General features: G+C 45.9%; 1 protein-coding gene across 1 annotated transcript in view; it reads right to left on the bottom strand.

Annotated features, from left to right (window-relative positions):
• ZFYVE28 (zinc finger FYVE-type containing 28) overlaps positions 1-4785 on the bottom strand; it is a 264453-nt gene extending 259668 nt beyond the window's left edge. Inside the window, exon 1 of the mRNA XM_068275968.1 lies at positions 4628-4785. Coding sequence (XP_068132069.1) covers positions 4628-4666 — 39 coding nt within the window. The 5' untranslated portion in view covers positions 4667-4785. The remainder of the gene's footprint in view (positions 1-4627) is intronic.
• Positions 4786-13323: the final 8538 nt, after the last annotated feature.

Below are 13323 nucleotides of genomic sequence, written 5' to 3'. Positions count from 1 at the left end.
TATTGTTTTAATATTGATGGTTTTGGCATACAGCTCATGAAAACCCAAATTTCCTATCTCAAAAAATTAGCATATTTCATCTGACCAATAAAAGAAAAGTGTTTTTAAAACAAAAAAAGTCAATCTTCAAATAATTATGTTCAGTTATGCACTCAATACTTGGTCGGGAATCCTTTGGCAGAAGTGACTGCTTCAATGCGGCGTGGCATGGAGGCAATCAGCATGTGGCACTGCTCAGGTGTTATGGAGGCCCAGGATGCTTCGATAGCGGCCTTAAGCTCATCCAGAGTGTTGGGTCTAGCGTCTCTCAACTTTCTCTTCACAATATCCCCCAGATTCTCTATGGGGTTCAGGTCAGGAGAGTTGGCAGGCCAATTGAGCATAGTAATACCATGGTCAGTAAACCATTTACCGGTGGTTTTGGCACTGTGAGCAGGTGCCAGGTCGTGCTGAAAAATGAATTCTACATCTCCATAAAGCTTTTCAGCAGATGGAAGCATGAAGTGCTCCAAAATCTCCTGATAGCTAGCTGCATTGACCCTGCCCTTGATAAAACACAGTGGACCAACACCAGCAGCTGACATGGCACCCCAGACCATCACTGACTGTGGGTACTTGACACTGGACTTCAGGCATTTTGGCATTTCCCTCTCCCCAGTCTTCCTCCAGACTCTGACACCTTGATTTCTGAATGACATGCAAAAGTTGCTTTCATCCGAAAAAATTACTTTGGACCACTGAGCAACAGTCAAGTGCTGCTTCTCTGTAGCCCAGGTCAGGAGCTTCTGCCGCTGTTTCTGGTTCACAAGTGGGTTCATGCTTCCATCTGCTGAAAAGCTTTATGGAGATGAAGATTTCATTCTTCAGCATGACCTGGCACCTGCTCACAGTGCCAAAACCACTGGTAAATGGTTTACTGACCATGGTATTACTGTGCTCAATTGGCCTGCCAACTCTCCTGACCTGAACCCCATAGAGAATCTGTGGGATATTGTGAAGAGAAGTTTGAGAGACGTAAGACCCTACACTCTGGATCAGCTTAAGGCCGGTATCGAAGCATCCTGGGCCTCCATAACACCTGAGCAGTGCCACAGGCTGATTGCCTCCATGCCACGCCGCATTGAAGCAGTCATTTCTGCCAAAGGATTCCCGACCAAGTATTGAGTGCATAACTGAACATAATTATTTGAAGGTTGACTTTTTTTTGTTTTAAAAACACTTTTCTTTTATTGGTTGGATGAAATATGCTAATTTTTTGAGATAGGAATTTTGGGTCTTCATGAGCTGTATGCCAAAATCATCAATATTAAAACAATAAAAGGCTTGAACTACTTCAGTAGTGTGTATTTGAATCTAAAATATATGAAAGTCTAATGTTTATCAGTACATTACAGAAAATAATGAACTTTATCACAATATGCTAATTTTTTTTAGAAGATCCTGTATATTTCAGGTTAAACAATACCAGCAGCCTGACAGCTCTGCTGATCCATTTGGCTGCAGTAGTGTCTGACTCACACCAAAAACAAGCATGCAACTAATCTTCCCAGATCAGACAATAATGTCTGAAACGCCGGATCTGCTGCATGCTTGTTCAGGGTCTACATGGCTAAAAGTATTAGAGGCAGAGGATCAGCAGGATAGCCAAGCAACTGGTATTGCTTAAAAAGGAAGTTATGGCAGCCTCCAGACCACTCTCGTTTCACACTAGAAACCAGCGTTTTTGTTTTGGTGCGATTGCACCGCAACATCAAAAACATCCTTCGGAGAACGCCATGGCTGCAAGCCAAGCAAGAAGTCAGGCTCTAGCATAGGCTTCCGCGCATGTGTGACGCCAATGCTAGTGGTAAACAGTTTAAAGTATCTACAGCGCCATAGACTTACATGACTTCTGGTCGCCATGGTTCATCGACGATAATACGCTGTTACCATTGCAGTAAATTTGCTACTTCCAGCGCATCGCGCTGCAGAAGGTGTGCAACGCCCCCAAGGTTTTCAATGCTATAGCTTACTCTACGGTAACGCAACGCAAAGGAAAGGAAACATGTCAGAGTAAAAGGGGCCTCAGTTGTCCTTTACGAAAGGGAGCATGAGAAAAAATATAAGAATAGCAATGTTTATTATAAAAGATACCCTTATCCAGCCCAGAGTCACTTTTAAATAATTCCAAAACTAAAATACACAGTGAAATCAATCAAAATTGTGAACCAAACACATTTCTGAGTAAACAAATTAAAGCTAAGAATTTCCAAGGAAATAAGTAGATCACAGAGACAGGACTAGTCGTTCTTGTCAGAACATACAACGCTTTAGCAAAACAAAACACAGAAGTACTGTGCACACACAGTACAATACAAAACCACTGCCTTAACAGCCCTGGAGCAATACAAAGAAAACACACATCATTAACTAAACAAAAATGTGCATACACAGGATTTCTTTGATTGTGGACTTGGCACAGGTGGGCATACATACATGCCTGGCAGGAAGGGCAAAGTCAGGCATATCAAACTTAGAAGTGCATGTATGGTATAACTATAGAAGAAGCATGAGGTCATCACAGTATGAAAAAAAAAAACATTTAAATGAGAAATGCACACAATGAGATATACATAATTTTATTAAAATAACTAGTAAGAGCCTTATACACAGAATTTACACAAATAATGGACAGAGCAGCATCAGCAATTACAGAAACAGGACAGGCAGGGCATACACAGGAATAGCAGCAGCAAGACAGGTAAGGCACACACAGGAATGGCAGCAGCAGGGCAGGTAGGGCACACAGCCAGTGCAGCAGCTGGACAGGTAGAGGGCACACACAGGAATGGCAGCAGCAGCAGGACAGGTAAGACAAACAGGAATGGCAGGTAAGGCACACAGGAATGGCAGCAGGGCACACACGAGAATAGCAGCAGGTAAGACACCACAGGAATGGCGGCAGCAGCAGGGCAGGTAAGGCACACACAGGAATGGCAGCAGCAGGGCAGGTAGGGCACATACACAGGAATGGAGGAATGGCAGAAGCAGGACAGGCAGGACACACACTGGAATGGCAGCAGCAGAGCAGGTAAGGCACACACAGGAATGGCAGAAGCAGGACAGGCAGGGCACACACAGGAATGGCGGCAGCAGCAGGACAGGCAGGGCACACACAGGAATGGCAGCAGCAGGGCAGGTAAGGCACACACACAGGAATGGCAGCAGTGGGGCAAGTAAGGCACACACACAGGAATGGCAGAAGCAGGACAGGCAGGGCACACACAGGAATGGCAGCAGCAGGGCAGGTAAGGCACACACAGGAATGGCAGAAGCAGGACAGGCAGGGCACACACAGGAATGGCAGCAGCGGGGCAGGTAGGGCACACACAGGAATGGCAGCAGCGGGGCAGGTAAGGCACACACACAGGAATGGAAGAATGGCAGAAGCAGGACAGGCAGGGCACACACAGGAATGGCAGAAGCAGGACAGGCAGGGCACACACAGGAATGGCAGCAGCAGGGCAGGTAAGGCACACACAGGAATGGCAGCAGCAGAGCAGGTAAGGCACACACAGGAATGGCAGAAGCAGGACAGGCAGGGCACACACAGGAATGGCAGCAGCAGGGCAGGTAAGGCACACACAGGAATGGCAGAAGCAGGGCACACACAGGAATGGCGGCAGCAGCAGGGCAGGTAGGGCACACACAGGAATGGCGGCAGCGGGGCAGGTAAGGCACACACACAGGAATGGAAGAAAAAGGACAGGCAGGGCACACACAGGAATGGCGGCAGCGGGGCAGGTAAGGCACACACACAGGAATGGAAGAAAAAGGACAGGCAGGGCACACACAGGAATGGCAACAGCAGGGCAGGTAGGGCACACACAGGAATGGCAGCAGCAGGGCAGGTAGGGCACACACAGGAATGGCAGCAGCAGGGCAGGTAGGGCACACACAGGAATGGCAGCAGCAGGGCAGGTAGGGCACACACAGGAATGGCAGCAGCAGGGCAGGTAGGGCACACACAGGAATGGCAGCAGCAGGGCAGGTAGGGCACACATAGGAATGGCAGCATCAGGGCAGGTAGGGCACACATAGGAATGGCAGCAGCAGGGCAGGTAGGGCACACATAGGAATGGCAGCAGCAGGGCAGGTAGGGCACACATAGGAATGGCAGCAGCAGGGCAGGTAGGGCACACATAGGAATGGCAGCAGCAGGGCAGGTAAGGCACACACAGGAATGGCAGAAGCAGGGCAGGTAAGGCACACACATGAATGGCAGGTAAGGCACACACAGGAATGGCAGAAGCAGGGCAGGTAAGGCACACAGGAATAACAGCAGCAGGGCAGGTAGGGCGCACACACACACAGGAATGGCAGAAGCAGGACAGGCAGGACACACACAGGAATGACAGCAGCAGGGCAAGTAAGACACACAGGAATTGCAGCAGCAGGGCAGGTAGGGCACACAGCAGATTGCAGTAGTAGCTGGTAAAGTGCCACCACAACATACAGGAGATGACACGGCATATGAGGTCAGGCTGGAGTTGAGGCTGGCAGCACAGACAGATGATGTCAGGCAGCAGTGACAGGGACCCTGGGGGCAGCAGCAGCATTAGCAGCTCCCCGGCAGCTCAGCGCTTACCTTGGGCTTGTAGAGCCACTTTCTGAACCTGTTCATCATTCCGTCCAGGGCTGCTGTGCGGCTGTCAGCGGTCTCCCCAGCGCAGGTCACAGCCCCGGGCGGGACAGGCGAGCCACGATCTCCCCCCAATGACAAGCACCGCCACCATCCCCAGCCAGCAGCGCCACCGGAAATCGCACTAGAGCCGACTGATGTCACGGTCATGTGACCGGCCGCATGTGTGGGCGGAGCCGGCTGTGCTGTCTGTTTATGCAGCTGATGGAGGCTGTGTGCCTGGCTGGGCTGCCTGCAGCTCTGATCGCTGAGGCTGAGCAGCGTCCAGGCGCAATGGCTGCATCCCTGGGGGTCTCTGCTGCAATGGCTGCATCCCTGGGGGTCTCTGCTTCATATTATGAGAGCTTTCCCTATAGTAATGGGAAGCTACAACATACTTGTATATTCTGCCCTGATATATTAATGGATACCACTTCGTGTCAGGTCACTGCATGGAAAGGGGCCTCCATTTCATTATTAGCACAAGGTTTATAGGCAAAGCTTATACTTTCAAACTAGCAATAAATTACAGTGACCAGATTTTTGTGGGTCCAACCTGGGGGCGTGGGGGGGATAGGGGGCGTTCACGCCGAAGAATAGGCATGGCCATGACATTGTATGGGCGGAGCGTAACTATAACCCCAAAGCAGCAAATATAGCCAACTATGACCATTAACCACTTCACCACTGAGGGGTTTTACCCCCTGACCGCCAGAGCAATTTTCACCTTTCAGCGCTCCTTCCATTCATTCGTCTATAACTTTATTATTACTTATCCCAATGAAATGAACTATATCTTGTTTTTTTCGCCACCAATTAGGCTTTCTTTAGGTGGGACATTATGCCAAGAATTATTTTATTCTAAATGTGTTTTAATGGGGAAATAGGAAAAAATGTGGGAAAAAATTATTATTTTTCAGTTTTCGGCCATTATAGTTTTTAAATAAAGCATGCTACTGTAATTAAAACCCATGAAATGTATTAACCCATTTGTCCCGGTTATAAAACCATTTAAATTATGTCCCTATCACAATGTTTGGCGACAATATTTTATTTGGAAATAAAGGTGCATTTTTTTCAGTTTTGTATCCATCCCTAATTACAAGCCCGCAGTTTATAAAGTAACGGTGTTATACCCTCTTGACATAAATATTTAAAAAGTTCAGTCCCTAAGGTAACTATTTATGTTTTGTTTTTTTATTGTATTTTTTTTTTTTTTTAATTACAAAAAAAAAAATAAAAATTAGGGGGTGTGGGAGGTAATGAGTTAATTTATTGTGTAAATGTAATGTTTGTATATGTAAAATGCTTTTAGGGTGTAGTTTACTATTTGGCCACAAGATGGCCACAAAGTGTTTGTTTACATGCGACCTGTAAGCGTCCGGAAGGACGCTTACAGGAAGCAGTAGGAGGCTGGGAGACTCACAATGATCTCGCTGTTTCTGAAAGAAGCAGCAGATCATTGCGGGGGGCTTAGATCAACGAACGGGAATGGATTTTCCCGTTCATTGATCTCCGAGCGGGCGGCGGCGTGCACGAGCGGCGGGTGCGCGCGCACGAGTGGCGGGAGCGCGGACAGCGGCGGTAGCGCGGAAGGTACGGATTTCTCCGTCCCTGGTTTTTTAGGAGGGAAAAAAGGGGCGGAGAAATCCGTACGCGTGGGGGTAAAGTGGTTAAATAATAAATGCAGCAACAGTTACCCCAGACACCAGAAAATAAACGCATTGGGCTCTATTCACAATCACATGCAGTAAGAGATTTTTTACCGCTATATTACCGCCAGTGATAATTTCAGCATTTTTTCCACATTCACTAAAAATGTTCTGCATGTTTCCCGTATGCGGGAACAATACAAAAAAAAATTGGGAAACATGCGTAATTACATAGTAAACCATGCGGTAAAAAGTGGCATAAAAAAACTTGTCCAAAAAAAAAAATTCAAATACAGCACTCAAGGCTCCAGACTCCATTGTGAATTTTGATTTTTTGCGGGAACTACCGACTTTTGAGGACTTTTACCGCATTTTTTACCCATGCAGATAATTCATGCGTAAAGTTTTACGCATGCGGTAAATGTTCATGCATGCAATTTTGTGAATGTCAAGATGGTCTCATTTCAGTCGGGAATTTACCGCAAGTGCATTTCTGCATGCGGAAAATGATTGTGAATAGAGCCCAATGTGGGCAACATTTCAGCAGAAAACAAACACAATTTGGGCAACATTTCAGCAGAAAACAAACGCAATTTTGGCAACATTTCAGCAGACAACAAACGCAATTTGGGCAACATTTCAGCAAACAACAAACACAATTTGGGCAACATTTCAGCAGACAACAAACACAATTTGGGCAGCATTTCAGCAGAAAACAAATGCAATTTGGGCAACATTTCAGCAAACAACAAACACAATTTGGGCAACATTTCAGCAGAAAACAAACACAATTTGGGCAACATTTCAGCAGACAACAAACACAATTTGGGCAACATTTCAGCAAACAACAAACACAATTTGGGCAACATTTCAGCAAACAACAAACACAATTTGGGCAACATTTCAGCAGACAACAAACACAATTTGGGCAACATTTCAGCAAACAACAAACACAATTTAGGCAACATTTCAGCAAACAACAAACACAATTTGGGCAACATTTCAACAAACAACAAACACAATTTGGGCAGCATTTCAGCAAAAAACAAACGCAATTTGGGTACATTTCAGCAGAAAATAAACGCAATGTGGGCAACATTTCAGCAGAAAATAAACGCAATTTGGGCAACATTTCAGCAGAAAATAAACACAATTTGGGCAACATTTCAGCAGAAAATAATGCAGTGGGCAACATTTAAAAAAAAAATAACGCAGTGAGCAACATTTCAGCAGAAAATAACGCGGTGGGCAACATTTCAGCAGAAAATAACGCAGTGAGCAACATTTCAGCAGAAAATAACGCAGTGAGCAACATTTCAGCAGAAAATAACGCAATGTGGGCAACATTTCACCTGAAAAAAAAGGAATTTACTCACCTGACAAAAGGCTCCTTTCCCGGCCGGCCTCTGGCGCACAGCTTCCCGGACCATCTTGCTCCTGCATATCTCCCGCGCTGATTGGAATAGCAGCGCTACGGGAAGATGGCGCCCGAAGCCCTGTACTGGAGACACAAATAGTCTCCAGTACAGGGCTTCGGACGCCATCTTCCCGTAGCCCTGCTCTGCCTGCCGGAAGACTATGCAGGCTGGAGCGGGGCTGTGGGCTATGAACTGGTGCGGCGTATTAGACGCCGCGGCCAGTTCATGCAATCGTACGGTGGCCAGAGTCCCGAGGCCGGGAGGTCCCGCGGCTAAAAGCGGGAATTTTTCCTGGGACTTAGCGCAGCCTGGGACAAGGGACCCCGAATCCGGGACCTGTCCCGGGTAAAGCGGGACGTATGGTCTCCATAAATGAATTAAACCAACGATCTTCTAAGCTTCATACACACTCTTTACTGCCATCACTTGAAACAAATAAGGAATGACGGGTTGGCTGAGAATCGTTTTTAGGGCTTGTTCACACTGCAGGCGTTTTCGGGCCTTTTTTTTACACGCGGACGATTTTTAAAATCGCCCAGCAAACGATTGTGCAATGAATGTCTATGAGAAGGTTCATAGCGCGGGTCATGCACTGTCCGTTCAGTAAAGCGGTGTGTGCACCATTTTTGAGGTGATTCCGCCTCAATGTACAGTATAGGAGAAACGCAAAACGCTCACAAAATCGCTTTGTGTAGCGATTGCATTCACGTTTGTAAGAATAAATACATTGTATTTATTATTTTCCGGGTCAAAGAGTTCACTTCCTGACTTGCATCAGGGAGTGAATTACAAAACCGCTCGGAAAAAACGCTTCGAAAACCGCTAAGCACAAAAACGAATTGCCCACCCAAGCGCCGGGAATCGAGACGCCTCAAAAACAGCCCAACGTGGACGGACATACGAGCCGAACGCAATATGAACAAGGCCTTAAAAAGTGTTCAGTTGAATACTCACCTAACCAGGGGCGTTGCTAGCCCCAAAGATCAGTGGCACGTGCTATGGATCTTTTATGGGGTGCCCTGGATGTCCCCAGGCAAAGTCAGAACTGTGGAGCCTCTGGCATGCTGGGAGCTGTGGTGCCTCAATGGTGGGCATGTTGGGAGCTGTGATGCATCAATGGAGGGTATGCTGGGTGCAGTGGTGCCTCTATGGGGGCATGCAGGGGGCTGTGGTTATTCTATGGGGGCATGCTGGTAGTTGTGGTGCCTCAATGGGAGGCCCGTGAGAGCATGGGAGGGGGTCCACTAGAAGGTCAGGGAATGCTATGGGGGGACTGCCAGACAACCTGGCAGCAGGCCAGCCTGCCCAGCAGCAAGCTAGACCAGCCAGCACAGAAGCCAGGTAGCTCTGCCTAGTTACATTGTCTATTTATGTGATATGCTGCATTTATAGGGCTTTATCCAACATTTTGCTGGGAAGGCCTACTTAGACCACTGTTAAGTTCATGTAAATTTGGCTCCACCCATGAACACACCCACATTCTGGTGCATGGCCCCACCCATTTTTTGGCTGGAGTGCCCAAAAGTTCACAAGATCTCTTAGGATCCTAGCAATGCCCTTGCACCTAACGACGGACCGTGGAACAACAAAGCGACGCCTCCTGAAGAACGAGGTTCCACGATCTATCCTTCTCGCTAAAATGGCACACGACGGGTGTGAACGAGAATTCAAACCATCGCAGCACTTTGCGCGGGAGTGGTCGGGAGTCGTTGGGGATCTTAAAGTGTACTTAAGATGGGGGTACACAGAAGAAATATACATACCTGGAGCTTCCTCCAGCCCCCTCTGGCCTGATTGCTCCCTCGTCAATGTCACTTGCTGCCTGATTCATCCAGAACTGGCCTCAGTAAGTCGTCCAGTTGGTGCCAGGCTGCCAGCGCAGTTTGGCCGCGCGCTTCCTTGTCTTGCTCGTGTCGCTGGGAGCATTCTGTGCCTGCGCAGTAGTATTGTAGTAGTACAGCACAGGCGCAGAACTCTCTTGGTTGCTGGAACAAGACGAGGGATAGCGGCCTGGACGTGCATGCGCAGTTGGCCCCAGACCAGAGGACTTTCCGGGGCCAATTGCAGAAGAACCAGGCAGTGACATAGGACAATGAGGGAGTGATAAGGCTGGAGGAAGCCCCAGATATGTATATTTCTTTGCATGTCCATCTCAGGTTCCCTTTAAAGATCCAACCTGCTGTAATGGTCATTACCGCCACGCATCGCAAAGCTTTGTTTGCCTCAAGCTATGATTAAGGAGCCATTCTATGCTCCGATACGCGTGAGCTTTTTATTGGAACACTGATGATGGATTAAAAGAATAAAGAGATTTTCTATTTTCACCCAACCAATTGGTGCAGCGGGATTTTTTTTTGGTTACTTACAAACTTTGGCATCTGATTTCCCTGCTCCCTTTTGTGTATCAAATAAATCAATTAAAAATGCTGCGCCACCACAGTAATTCAAATCGCTGTGTTACTAATTTCATTGTGTTACTAATAAACAACTATATAAATATCACCAAGTCCTTAAGTCCAGAACAATAACTGGAGTGCGCTGTGTTGAATCCTCTGGAAGTCTCTTTAAATCAGTAAAGTCCACTGCGTGCTACCATATCTGTTGAAAACAATCTGACATAGCGTAACCTGCTTTCTCTACATAGATTAAACACTGCACCCACATCAATTGTGTCAACGGTGAAACAAGTGTCCATGCGTGACTCCCTCCACCTCTCATAACAGAGCAGCTCACCGGATGATGACCACCAATTTACAGGTGGAATTCGGGCTCAATATGTGGTATTCAGGGGCTCATCAGTAATCCACATCCGTAATATCTTAAAATAGGCCTTTATTCCTCAATAAAAAACACATATAAAAAACTTCATTGCGTAGCATACTGTTTCCATATGAACCACACTGCGCCTCTCGCATCCTCTATACATTTACAAGCTCCAGAAGATAAATAGACACATCACAATGGCAGGGCTGTCCGGCTTCCACTGTTTAAATGCAAGGTCCGTTCGCGGCGTCCCGCTCGATTCCCCACAACCAGCGGCTTTCCCGGACTTCCATATTGTGCGTCAGGCGTACTGGCTCCGCCCTACGCGTTTCGTCATGCGACTCATCAGGGTTTCACGGTTGACACAATTTATGTGAGTGCAGTGTTTAATCTACGTAGAGAAAGCAGGTTACGCTATGTCAGATTGTTTTCAACAGATATGGTAGCCCTTTTGTGTATCACACGTGAGTGCATTGGTCCCTTTTTTCTTTTCATGCATTCTTTGTTTGCCTAATCGCGTGCCTGTACCCACCTAGCAAGATTGTGGAAACAATTGCTTGTCGCTTACATATATCGCCGGGTTTTGGAAGAATCATGCAAAGAATCGCAAGGTGGGTACAAGCCTTACCAATGACAGTGAAAGACAGCAATTATTGTCCATGTAGTCCTGGCAGATCGGTTTGAATGATAATTGGTGTTAGTCAATTGTATTGAACTATAATAAACAAGCACTTACTGTATATTCCTGTGCAGAGAGACTACTTTTTAACCCTTGAAAATCTTCTGAAAAGTTGGGGGTCGTCTTATACACCGGCTGTCATTGATGCCGGGTGATATGTCCTATCCTGTTACCGCCTCTCAGATCTCGCTGATGAGGACTGTAGTGAAGCGGCGCAGGCGCGCATGTGTGAGATCTGAGAGGCAGAGAAGGAGGAAAATAGGATACAACGGTGGGCCAGATGTGTGAAAGAGGCGTGTTTTTTGGGCAGAGCGTGATCTATTCTTGCATACCGCTCTGATAAATAGGTAGACCAGGAGAGCTGACCAATCCACTTGGGTAGAGGGAGAGTTGACCAATCCAACCAGTCAATTGACTATATACTGTTATATACTGAGTACCACAGACAGTACAACACTGCCCTCAATCCACGGAGCATTATCAAACGTTTATCAAACACTTTATCAAACGTTTGATAATTTACCTCATGGGTAAAATCTCATTTTAAATTCACTAAGGTGTTATATATTTATCGAATGTTTTACCGATAAAACGTTCAACAAATATATAACACCTTAGTGAATTCAAAATGAGATTTTACCCATGAGGTAAATTATCAAACGTTTGATAAAGTGTTTGATAAACGTTTGATAATGCTCCGTGAATTGAGGCCACTGTATCTGTTTATACATAGCACCAGTATAGGATTTTTTTAAATTTTTATTTGGTGTGCGTTGGAAGAGGGGTAGTCTTATATGACAAGTATAGCCCAAACTCTATATTTTAACTGGAAAAGTTGGGGGGTCGTCCTATACGGCCAGTCGTCTTATACGCCGGAATATACGGTAATTAAAACAACTCTGCAATAATTTGTGTATCCTTTATGGACTAATTTTGGGAAACAACATCATTTCTATGTATAATTATACATTTTTAGTGGTGCGAACAAAACTAATTAAAGTGAACCTATATGGACCCAAAAACTAAAGGAGGCAAAAGGTTCCTTCACAGCATCACAAAATGCCTGGAAATGACTGATCTTATCACAGATTTACTATACTTCACAGGATTTAGGGATAGGTTTATTTTTATCTAAACTTGTAAAATTTTGACAGTAAAAAACTAGGCAAACACTATAAGATTAAAGAGAAACTCCAGTGAAAATAATGTAATAAAAAAGTGCTTCATTTTTACAATAATTATGTATAAATGATGTAGTCAGTGTTTGCCCATTGTAAAATCTTTTAAATCCCTGATTTACATTCTGACATTTATTACATGGTGACATTTTTACTGTTGGCAGATGATGTAGCTGCTGCATGTTTTTTTGGCAGTTGCAAACAGCTGTAAACAGCTATTTCCCACAATGCAGCAAAGCTCACAGACATGAAACTTCTAAGATTACGTACTCATAATTTTTTTGTGGAAGGGGTTTCACCACAATATCAGTCACACAGCGCCCCCTGATGGTCTGTTTGTGAAAAGGATTTCTCATGTAAAAGGGGGTATCAGCTACTGATTGGGATAAAGTTCAATTCTTGGTCGGAGTTTCTCTTTAAGGCCTCATTCACATTAGACATGTTGCCATTCGTATTTTGACAACATGTGTAGGAGGCAGACACGCACGAACATCAGAAGTTCATAGACTGCACTGTCTGATGTTCTAGCCGCATGTGTTCTGTACCAGTGCGGTGCGCAAACGCATGCTGCATGCATTTTTTGGCAAAACACGCAGCTGACCCATTCACTCCCTTATCTACAATTAGGCCTCGTTCACATCATCACACACAGATGGCCGTGCGATTGGAACGCAGCGTGTACAATTGCACGCCATCTGCGTTCTGGTCACACGGCTATCTGTTGCTGATGATGTGAACGAGGCCTAATAGTAGATAAGGTAAACAATATTTACCTGATATCGCATGGATTAAGATACAATGGGGCCCTAGGCAAGGTAGTAGCTTCAGATTCCCCTTAGGCCTAGAACCCACTAGGAGCGCTTTTCTGAGCGCTTTGCGATTTGGAAAGCCCTTGCTAATGCAATGCTATGGGTGTGATCCCACTGGAGCGATGTGATTTTATAAAAATCCTCCAAAACATTGCATTAGCAAG

This window comes from Hyperolius riggenbachi, chromosome 1 (genome assembly GCF_040937935.1).
Source record: "Hyperolius riggenbachi isolate aHypRig1 chromosome 1, aHypRig1.pri, whole genome shotgun sequence".
Lineage (NCBI taxonomy): Eukaryota > Metazoa > Chordata > Amphibia > Anura > Hyperoliidae > Hyperolius > Hyperolius riggenbachi.
This window is presented reverse-complemented; position numbering and strand designations above follow the sequence as displayed.